Below are 15,492 nucleotides of genomic sequence, written 5' to 3'. Positions count from 1 at the left end.
GCTACGTGTAAAGACAATAACAATAATAAAACTGAAAATACCCCAAGACCTAGCTGAACGTAACAACAAAATAAACTGAACCCAAAATAGCAGAATAAACAGTATGCAGAAAGTGGCAGGTGTAGCAGCCAGTTACACACTCTATGCAGCATCTACCACCGGTGTTGTGCAAGTTCACACCTCTCATGAACTAGTTCATACAAGTAAACATGAACTAGTTCACGTTCATAGTTCACAATTTAAATTCTGAGCTAGTTCATAGTTCAGTTAATTTCATAGTTTTAAGGTGGAAAATGAAAGACAACTTGTTTTTTAAAGAAAACTTTATCCATCACTACCCCTTGCTTTAAACTGTACTTCATATGTATCAATTACTATATATATATATTATATATATATAATAAATGTTTTTTTTTTTTTTTTGTTGTATTATTGCTAATTTTCCCTGTTTATTTATTCATAGCCTACCCTGCAAACAAAAGGCACAACAAATCAAAGTTTTGATACATTTATTTTGAAATGGTTTCTTTTATTTTGAAAATGCACTTTGAAAAGATCGATACTGGCATGTGTGCCACGCTGTTGGAATGAACGCGTTCTTTTGAACTCGTTCATGCACAACACTGTCTGCCACTGCAGTGAGAATTGCCTTGCGCCTTGAACTATGTTTTTTTTTTTACTCAGTAACGGATGTAATTTCCATTGTAGCGAAGTACAATACTTCAGTCAAAATCTACTTAAGTAAAAGTAGAATTACCCATTTCAAAAACTACTCAAAACATTACAAAGTACACAAAAAACTACTCAATTACAGTAACGTGGAAAATGTAATTTGTTACTTTACACCTCTGCTGAAAACGAAGTTGATATAATGTGGGAGCATTATAGTGATTTAAACAGGAGAATAAAACATGGTGTAAAAATCTCGTAGCGTAGATGCTTACAACAATATGGCTGATAATTAAAATGTCTATTCAGAAATTAAATGGGATTTTTTTGACTTACGGAACCAAACTGCCTGAACAAGTCAAGTTTGAACGCATCCCGCCAAACCGGAATAACTCGCCTTGATCTTAAACGTCCCATTCTGCCGGCATCACCTGAACGCAGCACAGCGCCACGTGACACCGCTGTTGGGTCACATGATCGATTCCCTTCTCCTGCTGAACAACTTCTCTTTCCTCCACTGCTCCCACACACACACGAACATGGCGGACATCGAGGAGCGGCGGAGCCTGCTGGGAGCAGAGGCGGAGGACGGCTCTCCCTCCGCCGGGTCACCGGCCACCAGGAGCCCGCTGCCCGCGATCCTTGACCCCGCTCACCTGCTGCACCGGGTGGTCGTGCTGGGCTTCATGTGCTTCCTGGGATTCGGTGAGAGCAGATCACAGCCCTGACTTCCCCCTAACAGCTGCTCCTTTACTTTCCTTTAATTCAATAAGTTACAAAGGGCTTCAGAGAAATGTTGTGGTGGTTGCCCCCCCCCCCCCCCCCTCATGTCACGTTACAGACTTGTTGTTGTGCTATGTCTGTTGTTGTGTTATGTCTGTTGTTGTTATGTCTGTTGTTGTGTTGCAGGAAGCTACTTCTGTTATGACAACCCTGCTGCTCTTCAGACTCAAGTCCTTAAGGTAGTTCAACCTTTTCAGTTAAACCAGGACATGACCATGAATAAAAACTGATATTGTTCTTTATTTTATTTCACATGAAGGAAAGATCAGACAAGGGCTGGGCTGTAAAAGAATAATAATCACACTGGCCTCTCCCCCCTATTAGGAACATGTGAAAAGTTCAGTTTAATATTGACACATTTCAGGGGGAATAGATAGTTGGTTTTAATGTTCTATAATATATTTTTGTCATTCTCTGCCTGTACAGAAGAAATACCAAAAAACCTCAAAACTTAAATGACCTACTGATGTGAAAAGTATTATCTTGACAACTTTTAGTCTCCTTTAAATCAAAGTTCAAAATGTACTTTTATCGACCGCTTTACCTGATGTTACCTAGTTGTACTTTTTATTTATTGGGAGCTCATATACATTTTTATTTATTTGTTACATGTGTTTTTTTTCATTTGTGAAGCACTTTGTAACTGTGATTTGAGAAGTGTTTCATAAAACAGAAATTGTTATTAATACTGTTAATATTATGATCGTTGTATTAGTATTGTCTATAAGACCACGCCCTAGACATCTGTATTCAGGAAAGCATCATTACAATTTGTCTCATAAACCGACCAGTACGGCCATATTCCCACACCCAACTCGAGGACTTCAGTCCACAGACTATAACCTGAGTTTCACATCAACATTTTACTGGTGAAAACCGCTGAAGTCATCACTGACACTCTGACATGTTTCCTCCCTGACCGAACCAGGATCTGAATCTGAACACTGCAGAGTTCATGCAGCTGTACGCCTGGTACTCCTGGCCCAACGTCATCCTCTGCTTCTTCGGGGGCTTCCTGCTCGACAGGGTCTTCGGCATCAGGTACAAACAGGTGTTGAGTTCAGGAGGTATAACCACCAGAAGTGAAAGTGAAAGGATGGAGTATTTTTTTTATCTTCTTTGTTTTGTGTTTTACAGGCTGGGAACCATCATCTTTTCCCTCTTTGTCTGTGTTGGACAGGTACTTTTACTCTGAGATCTGAAGATAAAATATAATATAACCAATATTTATTCATTTAAAATGATCTTATTTTATAGGGATGAAAGGATGCATACATTGGATGACATGCAATTGTTTTCTTTTCCCACTTCTACACAGGTAATATTTGCTACTGGAGCTTTGCTGAACCGTTACTGGTTGATGGAATGTGGACGTTTTGTATTTGGGTAAAAAAACAACTACTACACATTCTTTCACAATCTCCCAAAAAACTCACTAGTGAACCTGACCCTGCACTGACTGTTTAAATCTGAGCCCAGTGTGTTTCTACTTAGTCACGGACTTTCAACGCTGTAAAGTCTGAGGCTCATGTTGCACTCGGGTTCTCACGTAACTAACACCCCTCTCCCTCCGTGTTTCTCTTTTGCTGGGTAGTATCGGAGGAGAGTCCTTGGCTGTGGCCCAGAACACGTACGCAGTCAATTGGTTCAAAGGGAAGGAGCTTAACCTGGTGTTCGGCCTTCAGCTGAGCATGGCTCGACTGGTAAGGACGCTGCCACTGGAACGTGCTTTCCAACACACAGCCCATGTTATTGATGCGGTGCATTTTAAGCCCATTCACTTCCCTCTCCACTCGTCTCAAGGGCAGCACAGTGAACATGAACATCATGGGCTGGGTGTACAGCAGAGTCGCAGACCTGGTGGGCTCGCCTGGATACACCGCACTGGGCGGTTCACTCATGATAGGTAAATATTAGTATGCTCTAGCTGGGACTGTGGGAGGGTTGAACATCGAGACTCGGCTTTTGCTCTGTCTGTGCTGAAGATATTAGATCCCGTCTCTGTTACTAATGATCTCAGATTGCGCAGCAAACAGAGGCAAAGAGAATGAAGAAGTAAAAGTGCTGCTGCCTGCTACAGATGAGTCACAGGCGTTAGGAGAAGTGTCAATTCTCTTAATTTTCTCTATCTACTTCTGAACTGATCTAAACGTGCTTCCACCGTGTATTCTGGGGGTTTCACTTATGATCTCTCTCCACTTCTACTGTAAATGTAAGTGTAATCTGATCAGAATTCATTTGAACTACAGAAACCAATGGCAGTCATCATGTATCCCAGTTCCCAATATATGACTGAAACCTACATTTCCTTGTCTCCTCCATTTGTATTTATGTCTGTTTCTGTCTTTAGCTGGTGTAACCTGCCTGTTTTCACTGGGCTGTGCCCTGGTGTTGGGGTTCCTCGACAGAAGAGCAGAGAGGATACTCAACAAGGAACAAGGGAAATCAGGTAACGTATTCTTTGAATGTCTTCTCTTTTTTTCTGTTACTTCCCCTCAACCTTTTTTAAAACCTAGAACATCTTTGTGAGACAAGCCACTGTTTGTCGTTTACAGTTGTTGAAGTCAAATAACAGCCTCAAGCTAATCTTTGTGTCTTGAACATCAGGTGAAGTGATCCAGCTGACAGACGTGAAAGATTTCCCCTTCCCACTGTGGCTCATCTTCCTCATTTGTGTCTGCTACTACGTCGCCATTTTCCCCTTTATTGGACTTGGACAGTGAGTACTGGATCAGTGCCTTATCTCTAACATACACATAAGTAACCACCATAGACACGTCCATGTTTTTTCCAAATCACGTCTAAACAATCGAGAGAAATGGAATTGAACCTAAATATCAAGTGTTTGAATACTTATGCCAATAAATTTCAGTTTCAACTTTTTAATAAATTTGAATATGCTTTCTTAAATTATGGTTTAACCATTTCGTTCTGTTGAGAAGAGATTGAGGAAGTAGACATCTTCTGTGCCTTGACACCAAAAATATTGTGATACTATTACGGTCCTTATGTAAATTTAGTTACTACAAATGTGCTTTTGTGCCTGTATATTGTGTCTCTCTCTCTCTCTCTCTCTATATATATATATATCTATATATATATAGATATATATATATTCCCAATGCCACATCCATCTGAAGATTTAAAAAAACACTCAAAACTATTTTTTTGTGACTTGACCCAATGCAATCTGTCCCAAAACACCCCCACTTCAGTGAACCACCGTGTCTTCTTCTTTGTCCCCTTAAATATGTAAAGTGTCCTTGGGTCTCTTAAAAGACGCTATAGAAATTTAAGTTATTTTTATAATAATCTATATCATGATTATCAGCTCCTAAACAAGATATTGTTGTTAGATTGTGTGAAATGAAACCAATAGGATACATCTGTGTGAATAGATTAATGCTAATGTCTACGGAAAGATTTAACAGTGCAACCTCTCGATGCTGCGATGTCATCAGCCCACAGTCACAAGAGAGTGACGGGGGAGTCACACATGGAAAGAGGTTTGACAAATGGGTTTTCAGTGAAAGGAACCAATTGAAATGATCAAAGCCTGTATTTCCTGCACTGAAAGGCACACTCCAATCACTTAGCAACTCACATGTTTATCTTCCACAGAGGGTCAGTGCTTACAGAGCAAATAGTTGTTATGCAAATGTGGCAAAAAACTATGCATGTGAGACAGAGCGAGCGAGAGATAAAGAGAGAGAGAGAGCTAGTGGTGCACTTGTTTGGTTTCTGTTCCCTTTGAGGTCAAATCAACATCAAGTCTTAACATCCCAGTGCACCGTGAGCCCACCATCTCATTTGCTTTGTTTACAGGGTGTTCTTCATTGAAAAATTCGACTTCTCCCCGGCTGAAGCCAGAGCTGTCAACAGGTAAATCAGATCAGGTGTAATAGGCCCCGGAGACCTTAAGGCACTAACACTATTATAGTCTGCTCTTGCTGACGTATTCTGAATTTCCTCTGTGGGGTACACTTGGATACTTCCTGTGGAGCAGATTACATTAGATTTGCGAGCTGAGAAATCTTCAAGCCCCTGAATCTGGGAACAAAATAAAAGGAATGACATCAGGTTTGTAAAGACAGATTTTTGCAAAGGGGGTTGTTTCCAGGTTACTGTCATTAGACTCCAACTTACAGAATCACAGGCGGATTGTTATGGAGTATAGTTCCAAAGATCAATCGTCAGTGTGACAGTATGAGCTCAGTCTCTCCACTAGCTCTCTGTATATATACACGTCTTCAGCATCAGTGCAGTGGATGCGCTGTTCATTACTCCCTTCATTCCATTCTCTGTCTCTCTCAGTATTGTGTACATCATCTCAGCCCCTGCATCTCCGATTCTGGGCTTCATGGTGGATAAGACGGGGAAGAATGTGATTTGGGTAATAACTGCCGTGGCCGCCACACTCTGCGCTCATATGATGCTGGCCTTCACCTTCTGGAATCCATGGATCGCCATGGTAATGCCCCTGGAATTGAAACATAAATTTTGTTAGTTGAACAATGGTAAAATGGATTTAAGAAATTAATTGTGATGTCAGCAAATACTAGTAGGTACTGAGATTCTGGGTATGTAAGGTTTATTGTGTACAAGGTAGAATGAGGAATGGCAGTCATTGAGGATAGTTGAAGGTCCTTTATGCTCTGTATTTATTCCAAATTATTGCAGAATATTTGGCCTTGTGGTTACAAATGCTTAAATTTTTCTTCTCTACAGAAGCTTTAGTGTAACCTTCAGCCTTAGTTGGTAATGATACTAGAAGGTTACACATGTAGAAATAAAAAAAGCCCCTGAAGACTGAACTAACATCAGTGTTTATCTAAAACATTCAATTCTCACAACTAAATAAACTACAATCTACCTTTTATCTATGATTTATTAACAGTTAAAAGTTTGGTTAATCTGCTTCATCTGAACTCTGTGTGTGGTTTGATCAGATCTTTTGGTGTAAGCTAAATCCAGATTAGTGCACAGAAGTATGTCATAATCTTTTTTTTCTGATTAAACTCTGCCCACCTCAAACCAGTGACAGGAAATCTCAAATATTGAATGACCAAATCTGTTGAAAATACAACGATGAAGAAATATACACGAGAATAGACACAAGAAACCTCTGTCTCTACCAATCAATAGCAGGACATCATCATCTATTTCTTATATCGTTTTCTCATACAGTATATCAAGATGTGTTACAACTCACTAAGGGATTCTGTGCAGAGCCATGTAAAGTAATGTGAGAGCATGTGTTTGCTTCCTTGTGTTCCAGTCCCTGCTGGGTGTCTCCTACTCTTTACTGGCCTGTGCACTGTGGCCCATGGTGGCCTTTGTGGTGCCCGAGCATCAGCTGGGGACGGCCTACGGCTTGTATGTACCCTCGTTGACTCCCATACTATTCAGTATACTCTGCTTGTGTGGATAGCACATTGCTGTTAATTGTTAATTAATCGACTTTATTTTGTCTTCTGCCTTTCTTCCTCCGTGCAACCAGCATGCAGTCGATCCAGAACCTGGGACTCGCGCTCATCGCCATGGCAGCAGGAGCCATCCTGGACAACAAAGGATACCTGGTTTTGGAAGTGTTTTTCTGCGCCTGTATTTGCCGTAAGTATTTTTCCTCTGGCTTTGTGTGTGCTTGTGAGAGAATAGTCTTTCAAACTGCTGTTAGACACTTGACCGTGACATTGTGATTGATTCGACACATTGTTTTTCTGGCTCTCTCTCTTGCAGTGGCCCTGGTGGCGAGCGTTATGCTGTACTTTGTGGATTATCAAAGAGGTAGGAAAAGACTTTCACGTTTTTACACTTCCCTCAGTCCTTTGCCATATTCTCTCAGATTTGTATAACCTCAGTCTACCCCTGTTCTTTATTTTCTCACGAGACAATCCTTCCCTTTCCTTTGTCACTGTTAAACAAACACCACTTCCCTTTTTTTTCTGCAGGAGGAGGTTTGAACCAATCGGCTGCAGCCCGAGCCAAACTCCAGAAAGAGGCCACTTCAGACGCAGAGTGAGTAACTTTGACCGTTCACCTTCAGCCACTGCTTTTCCAGCCACTTATCCAACAATTAGACAAGCATCTCAGAAACATAACGAACCAGCCACTCATGTAATCAAGTGCCACCGGCATATTTTGGTCAGGAACACTGGCAGGAGCTCCTGTGCTGATTCACTGAACACGTCCTCAGCTGAACCTGCTGCAGTTCAATTTAGTCCAAATCTAGAGAAACTAGTATAGATATATAGATATTTGTATTTCTCCCGTGCTACTCTGAGTTTAGAGTGAGATGAAATAGATAATTTCAGATTTTACTAAATGTCTTTCGGTGTTTTCATCGAACTGTGTTTTTATGGATTTGTTCTTTGGTCCCATCATCTAAACCTCCTTCCAACCACATGACCCACACGCAGCATCATGTGACTGTGTCGACAACTCTTAGTTTTAATAGTTAACTAGGTTAAGAAGTTTTAAAGGTTTACTACTTTCAGATGATGTGTCATGTTATCATTGATATGTTGGTAGATATGAGTTTTTATTTAGTTTGTAAAGTAAACCTGGTGGCCTGCTGATTACCGGGTTGTGTAAACAGGGCTACTGTCAAAAGGAGAAAGAGCTTAATTTTGTGACTTGAAATTTTCCGTGGTGCGTTCGTGGCACAGCATTTATACAGACCCTCTTCATGAACAGCAGACAAACAAGACTTACTTCACCACAAGGTGCAGGAAATGGCTGCTGCGTTTGCTAACCCGGTGGGTACATTTATGTAGGTCACAGCTTTCACATTCATGTAGACTTTAAGGGCAAGTTTCGTCTCAACAATCGAGTACCTGTGGTCGGCTTTAAGTCTGTGGGAAACACTGTATAAACAAACCATACCTCTGTTTCCGTCTCTCTGTGTATCTACTCTTTAATTCAATGGACCTTGTCTTATATCTGACTGACTAATGTTTTCCGCTCTTTGCTGTCATTGATATTTTGCAGATGATGATGATGATGATTGTGAGGGGAACACACATGGGTCCTGGGCTTTGGAGCAAGCGAATGCACTGTCCACCCCAAAGCTGTCAATCATCTGCCACAGGGGCAGAGCTACTGACTCCGCCCAGCGCTGTCATCTGTGGCTCTTCCCACCAGAACTGACAGTCTGACCCTGGCTATTTAATAATCGTGTATTAATAGCTTATATTATACAGATAAGGACAAATTGCAAATCTTCCTTTGGACACGGTCGCTCCTCTCACCTTTTTGTCTACCTCTCACTCTCCACTGACTCCTGGGTGTGAGTTAAGATTCTTGGAATGTTTTTTTAAAAACATTTAAATTGATGAGACTCATGTCCTGTGGAAAGGGATCAATATCACTGATTAATAGCGCCTGACTTTATCATATGCTAATGCCACTCATAATATAGGTTTCCTAAGTATTTTAGATGTATATATGTATAATGTTTTTTTTTAAATAATGTTTTTTATAGTTCTTTTTAAAAGGGGTTTTGAGCAGAGCTCTGTTACTTGCCTTATTACAGATACTTCATTCATGTGTAAATCATCTGTCAGCGTTAACAGTAACCTAAACAAAGTTTTTCTTACTGGACCCTGAGTTCATATTTGGTTTTAATCATATGCGTCATTGGCTTTTTATGGTGAATAATCTCGAAAAGAGCTTAAATCTTTCGTCTTTACACTTGTTTTTATTTCTTAATTCCTTAATTTGCTCTGTTCTGGTTTTGGAAATTCTTAAAAGTTTATTTTCTGTCGTATAATCAAATGGAACACTACCCTAACGATGAGAAAGATGAGATAAAAAGGACAAACTTTTCAATGCAACTACTCGTGTAAAGATAAGTTCAACTTAAACAGTTTTATCAATGCGGTCTGATAAAGTAACGGTTGGGTGTATGACTAATGTTTCGTAGAATATGTTCTGCTCATTTATCAAGCTCAGGTAATTCATTTTGTCGTAAGCACTGTCCCAAAGTTTTGCTTGCTTCATCCGAACAGTGCAACAAAGCACTCGTGCACTCTGCTGAAATGTCACCGTGTCACTGTGGTAGAATGACATTTGTCTGCATGTGTCGTCCTCAGACTGTGGATGATTAACATTCACTACCTCAGTCAGGCAAATGACTCCCAGTCAAATTCTTAACAAATCAGTCAAAAAATCAAAGACGACGCTAATAATTAAAATGTGTTTGCACATGAACTGACAACTGTGTCACTGACAAAACCATCTTGATTTTCACCAGTCTCTCATTTGCACTATGGTGTTATAGAAGTTGAGTCTTTGTTTAATGGAGAAAATAAGTGTTACCTGTTGCTGATCTATGTACAAGAGGTTATATGAGAGATGAAATAATATGTATTGTACAATCAAAGGATGGCTATGACTTATAATAAGTATTTTTTTTTGTCGAAAAACAAATCCCATTTGATAAATCATCATTCGTTGAACAAATGCATTTGATTAAATACACATTTTGAAAGAAAGTTTTGTTTTTGTACAACTTTGTCTCTGCGCTCTTTTTTTTTAACCTCACCATATACTGTAATAACTTGTGTTCTCGCCCTTTAGCGGCAGCCAGTGGGTGATTAATGCTGTCTGCAATATTTACATAATTGTTCTCCTGTTGGGCTCAGAGATGATAAAGATGGCCACGTTATTATAATTGCTGCAGGATTAAAAGACGGCCCAGTAAACTGACAGGGGGGGGGCTTGCTAGATTAGCACCCTTGTCTGCTTTTGGCCTACGCAACCGCTACCTGTCCAGACTGGGAGCTCAGGTATGCACACATTGACACACACAAACACACTACACTTAGGACACAATTCAAACACAAATCCATTTATTAATGTAGTTCAGCCCCTAATCTTGACACTGGCGATCCATTTGTTTTTCTAAGAGGACACGGAGGACTGGTTCTGCTGCAGCACCACAAATTAAACACAAGTGACTCTAAAACAGAAGTCTCCTTTTCCTCTTTAGTCAAACTTGTATTTTGTCCTTTGCTCAAAGCTCCTAGATCGCCGCTCTACCCATCTGTCCTCACTGGCCCACAGGAGTGTTCTGAAATGATGTCCTTCATTCATCTGCCTGCTCTCCCTGCACTGGAGCTCTGCGGCTCCAGACAAGTATGCACTAAAAAAAGAGGATGCCCACAAAATGTCCTTTTTGATGTTGTGTTTTTTGCTTTAATTATTATCTTGACAGAGGTTATTCTCGAACCTATCTGGAGTCTATTTCACTCTCTAGTTTGTTTTTTGAGCCAATGAAATAAAATGATGCTGCTGCTTTATGGTTCCACGGATGCTGGTTTTTATAGGGTCTGTTATAGAGACTCTTCAAACGACAGAGGGCAGTAATTCCCACAAATGCTTTAACATCACTCCTGGCTACAGTATCGCCGGCTTTTAAATAACATTTAGCAATCTCAGCATTTACTGTTATGTCCCTAGGTGTGCTGTTCTTCAAGGTTTTATAGGTTACATTAAGTTAGTATAATAGATTAAAGTGTACAAAAAAGGATGCTTCACAAGTCAGGGACTTCTGTCACCTGACTTGTTTCCAGATGCGTATTTTTATACTTAACCCCATAAATTGAGTTATTAAACACAGCTTAGACGGTGTTGGCGTTGTCCTTGTTATTATTATTAGTATCAATGTCCACTGCTTATGATACAAGTCACTGTTTGGCCTGACTTCCTGTGCTGGATGCTGTCTACCCTCCGGTCCTGTTCCTGCTGCCCACCTCCACCACACACACACCGGGCTGCACCCTCCTCTTCTTCCTCCAGCACAGCCAGGCCCGCAGCTGCTGCCGGCGCCGGTGCGAGCCCCAGAAGTAGAGGAGTGGGTTTGCGCAGCAGTTGAAACTCACCACCGGTTTCCAGACTTTATAGGAGATCATGACCACGTCTAGCAGCTGGCAGTCCGCGGGCACGTCCACCCTCACGAACAGGTACACGGTGCGAGCGACGTGGTACGGCCCAAAGCACAGCACGAACACCAGCAGAACCAGCAGCACGGTGGACAGGGACCTGTTGAGTTCAGTAAAGTTGGCAACACATTCACAGATTCGGACTTCCCGGATCAATAAGTCTCAAGCGAAACGTTGTTAAAGCACAAACGCTGCATAATTCCCACCGTAGTAATGTGGACAACGGGCTACAGGCGAGTTTTCATCAATATGAGTCGTCCTCCGTGATGGACAGATGGGTGTCTACGTACAACCTGCTGAGAAACGAGTGCGTAGGGACCGTCTACAAAGTGCAACACAGAAAAGAGATAATACAAAAATATTCAATAACCTCATTGTAATACTGTATATTCTCACCAAAATCATGTCACAGGTCCAGCGAGTCCTGTTGGCTATGCTACAGTACTAATTTTGGGAAAAAGTGATTTCGCATAATTTTGGGAAATATTTTTTATATAAAATATTCAATAACTTCGGTCTAATACTCTATGTTGTCTGCAAAATCACGTCACAGATCCAGGGTCTCCTGCTGGCTATGCTACAGCGATAAGTTTGGAAAAATTGTGTTTTGTATAATTTTGGGAAATATTAAATATGAATATTATTCAATAACTTCGGTCTCATACTGTATATTGTCACCAAAATCATGTCACAGATCCAGGGTCTCCTGCTGGCTATGCTACAGCAATAACTTTTGGGGAACGTGTTTTTGTTTAATTTTTGGAAATATTAGATACAGTACTTAGTTTGGAAAAGGCGAAATTCTCACAAGAACTCAAATAAATGCCCGGTCAGACATCAGAACACATTGGGGGGGAATTGATGCGAGAGTAATTTTTATTATTAATTATTGATGAATGAAGAAAAAATTGGGCTACAGCAAAAGGGCACTTTTCTCCTCCAGGGCAAAATGGCTGGTGCTTGAGCACCACTAGGGGTCTATCTGTGCACGTGCCCGCTACGGTGGGAATTCTGCAGCGTTTGTGCTTTAACAACGTTTCGCTTAAGACTTATTGATCCGGGAAGTCCGAATCTGTGAATGTGTTGCCAACTTTACCGAACTGACCTGTTGCGCATGAGAGCTGGAGAGTTGGAGATGGAGCCAGCGGTCCTGGAGGAGAGCACCTTCATCATGGAGCAGTAGCAAGTGACCACGATGATGAACGGCACCAGGAACCCCACTATGGCTAAGAACAGCCCATAGGGGAAGTAAACACCAAAGTTTCTCGGGTTGGTCATTTCAAAGCACACGGTCATGTTGTTGATCTCCCCCGTGTGCGCGAACAACAGCGTGGGGGAGATCTCCGCCGCGGCCAGGAACCAAACCGTGCCGGACGCGAGTAGGGCGGACCGCCGGGTCCGGAGGCGCACGGCGGCGGCCACCACGGGGAAGCACACGCCGAGGAACCGGTGCACGCTGACGCACGCCAGGAACATCATGCTGCAGTGCAGGTTCAGCAGGAAGAAGAAGCGCACCGACTTGCAGAGGACGTCGCCGAAGGGCCACAGGTCCCCGCGGGCGTTGCTGATGATGAGGGGGGGCAGGGAGAGCACGTAGAGGAGGTCCGCCACCGCCAGGTTGGTCATGTAGATGCTGGTGCTGCTCCAGGAACGCGTCCGGCGGCAGCAGGTGCACCACAGCAGGGTGCCGTTCAGAGCCAGACCCAGCACGAACACCAGGCTGTAGGACACCGGCAGCAGGAACCGCTTGTAGTAGCTGTTCACTGGACAGATGTGGAAGTCCTCCATTCAGGAAGGGCAACTCGGGTTCACTTGTGGAGAACCAGTCCAAACCTCGGTCCCCTGATAAATGGAGACGTTCTCCTGCCTCCCCTCACCTATTACTACAGTGTGCAAATACCAAATGCAGGTGTTTGTTCAACTTGTGAGTCCCCCCCCCCCCCCTTCCCCTTGTTCCCAGCACACACCTGTCCAATCTAAAACCATTACAGCGCCATATCTGGGCCGAGAGCAAATAGATTGGCACACAGTGGCCTGACACATAATGGGCTGAGATTAGGGTTGAAAAATCCGGGAATATTCAAAGTTGGAAACTTTCCATGGGAATTAACAGGAATTAACGGGAATATACAGGAATATACGGGAATTAACGGGAATAAACTGGAAATGTTGTGGGTAATTTATTCTAACTGTATTGACCTTGTCATATACAGACATAAATATAAACATTTTGTTTTGTCATAGGCTGATTTGAGCCCTGAGGAAACTTTGGGCACTTGACTATACGCCTCTGCATCTTTGTGTCATTCTTAACATATGTCTTTGCACAGTATTTGCTAATGTACACAGCCTTTCCTTCTACATAGGATGGGGTTAAATGTCTCCACACATGAGATAGTGCACGTTTGTAGAAAAACACTAATGCAATGGCAGAGATGTAAATAGTTAGCGAAACAATTGGAATCGTCTGTAAACATATTTTACAGTTGATGGATAAATGAATGGAAATAGGCTAGATGAACAGATGAACAATCCTCAATCAGCATGCTAATATATTTTCCCCAGTAATATCATTGAAACTTACCTGACTAGTCCTGCACACTACAGCAGGCCTCAATAGCCCTGCTGTAGTGTGCAGGATGCTGGGAATTATCTGTGCATGTGATGGAAGAATGCACAGTGGAGGGTTGAAACTCAACGTGCAGCGTGTGCTGCATTCCATACATCTTTAAAATAGAGTTTTGAATGAGGTTTTTATTGCTCAGGGTCTAATTTGCGTATTTTTATTTTTTTTCAAAATTCCCAAAATGCCCGACCTTAACTTCCCATGGAAAGTTTCCGGAAAGTTTTCGGAAATTTACCGGAAACTTTCCGCCCCTTTCCAACCCTAGCTGAGATACTGTAGCATGCGATTGCTCTTTTCCCCCCAGAAAGACATAATTAATGCTGCTACTGCCAAGTTAAATGACACACCGCACACGCGCGCAGGCACACGCACGGCTTCCCATTGGCTGCTGTCTCCCTCCCTCTCTCTCTCTCCCACTCTCTCTCTCTCCCTCCCTCCCTCTCTCTGGCTGCTCCCGACCCGGTGCGCTCACTTCGTCTCTGTCTGACCGCGGAGAGGGAGCTCGTCATGCTGAGGAACGGCGCGCACAGGTTAGTGTCACCTACACCTCCGCGGACTCGTGCCAGTCACGCGTGGGCATGCATAGGTGCGTTCCCTCCAGGATGCGAGGGGGGGGGGGGGGGGCTCGTGCATGAGCTGCTCTATACGACATGCACCGATGAGTGATGAAATCCTGCAGAACGCCACTCTCTGCTGCAGGAGGAGGAGGAGAGAGTACAGGCTGTTCGCACACTCTGGAGATTAAAGCAGATTTTGTGTTTTGGAGAGTTTTCGTGTTTGTGTGTGTTTGTGTGTGTGTGTGTGTGTTAACTTGAGCGGTGTCCTTCCAGAAGCATGCACCAGGGAGAGGAGGCGAGGCTGCGCAGCGGGAGTCTGCCTCGGGAGAGGAAGCACCTTGCTCTGCGCATCAATAACCAGGTGAGAGGCGTCCACCAGACAGCACAATAGACAAGTCCATTAGGTCATGATTGCACACTGGATTCTGAGTCTCATCTCTGGGGGGAGATACTGCGAGAAGATGACGGTATCCGCTCCGATGCATTCTCAGCAATGATGTAATTCACTTTCTGATCTTTTTTTGGAGCAGGAAGTTGAGGCTCAGACAGAGAGCGCTCTAACAGGAGGGGAAAAAAATCAAGGTAGTCAAAGAAAAAATCTATTTTAATAATAACGTTATTTATATAGAACCTTTCAAACCAGCTGTTACAGAGTTTTTCACAAAGAGGAGCGATTATAACAAGATCACAGAACCTCAAAGACGAGATGCAAATGAATACGATGTCATTCCGAATCAAAGACAGCAAATGATTTGACACAAAAGCTAAATTCAAAAGACAGCACATGAAATAATACAGGATCGTTTAAAGCTAATGGCAATAGAAGAAAATGACAATCTTCAGGCAAGTGTTCCTCAGTGGACTCCAGCAGACAATCAGCACCATGGACAGTGACACATACTGTGTTAAACTT

The 15,492-nt window shown here is 42.5% G+C and overlaps 3 protein-coding genes across 3 annotated transcripts in view; 2 read left to right on the top strand and 1 right to left on the bottom strand.

The window, feature by feature from the left end:
* Positions 1 to 1,178: 1,178 nt before the first annotated feature.
* On the top strand, positions 1,179 to 9,947 carry mfsd1 (major facilitator superfamily domain containing 1). The gene is made up of 16 exons (XM_061073780.1): positions 1,179 to 1,374; positions 1,579 to 1,631; positions 2,381 to 2,493; positions 2,590 to 2,632; positions 2,771 to 2,838; positions 3,047 to 3,155; positions 3,256 to 3,358; positions 3,803 to 3,901; positions 4,060 to 4,171; positions 5,278 to 5,334; positions 5,767 to 5,923; positions 6,731 to 6,828; positions 6,953 to 7,065; positions 7,192 to 7,239; positions 7,404 to 7,470; positions 8,443 to 9,947. Exons 1-16 carry the CDS (start codon positions 1,209 to 1,211, stop codon positions 8,444 to 8,446), a joined length of 1,410 nt encoding a protein of 469 aa, XP_060929763.1. The 5' UTR covers positions 1,179 to 1,208; the 3' UTR covers positions 8,447 to 9,947.
* Positions 9,948 to 11,177: 1,230 nt separating this feature from the next.
* On the bottom strand, positions 11,178 to 13,184 carry LOC133003949 (P2Y purinoceptor 3-like). The gene is made up of 2 exons (XM_061073781.1): positions 12,502 to 13,184; positions 11,178 to 11,496 (listed from the first exon to the last, which is right to left on the bottom strand). The coding sequence occupies exons 1-2, from the start codon at positions 13,182 to 13,184 to the stop codon at positions 11,178 to 11,180; spliced, it is 1,002 nt and encodes a 333-aa protein (XP_060929764.1).
* A 1,345-nt stretch (positions 13,185 to 14,529) lies between these two features.
* Positions 14,530 to 15,492, top strand: part of schip1 (schwannomin interacting protein 1) — a 208,406-nt gene continuing 207,443 nt past the window's right edge. The window contains exons 1-2 of the mRNA XM_061073218.1: positions 14,530 to 14,552; positions 14,853 to 14,940. Coding sequence (XP_060929201.1) covers positions 14,530 to 14,552; positions 14,853 to 14,940 — 111 coding nt within the window. The remainder of the gene's footprint in view (positions 14,553 to 14,852; positions 14,941 to 15,492) is intronic.

Source organism: Limanda limanda, chromosome 6, assembly GCF_963576545.1.
Source record: "Limanda limanda chromosome 6, fLimLim1.1, whole genome shotgun sequence".
In the NCBI taxonomy this organism is placed as follows: Eukaryota; Metazoa; Chordata; class Actinopteri; order Pleuronectiformes; family Pleuronectidae; genus Limanda; species Limanda limanda.
The sequence above is the reverse complement of the archived record's forward strand: the minus strand, read 5'-3'. Positions and strand labels throughout refer to the sequence as shown.

Bases quoted from the DNA above. Each gene is read 5' to 3' on its own strand.
- mfsd1 (XM_061073780.1), top strand. From the start codon at position 1,209: ATGGCGGACATCGAGGAGCGGCGGAGCCTGCTGGGAGCAGAGGCGGAG. The intron at 6,829-6,952 runs GTATGTACCCTC...CCGTGCAACCAG, and splicing joins CTGGGGACGGCCTACGGCTT to CATGCAGTCGATCCAGAACC. The intron at 7,240-7,403 runs GTAGGAAAAGAC...TTTTTTCTGCAG, and splicing joins CTTTGTGGATTATCAAAGAG to GAGGAGGTTTGAACCAATCG.
- LOC133003949 (XM_061073781.1), bottom strand. From the start codon at position 13,184: ATGGAGGACTTCCACATCTGTCCAGTGAACAGCTACTACAAGCGGTTC. The intron at 11,497-12,501 runs GTCAGTTCGGTA...TGAACTCAACAG, and splicing joins CCAGCTCTCATGCGCAACAG to GTCCCTGTCCACCGTGCTGC.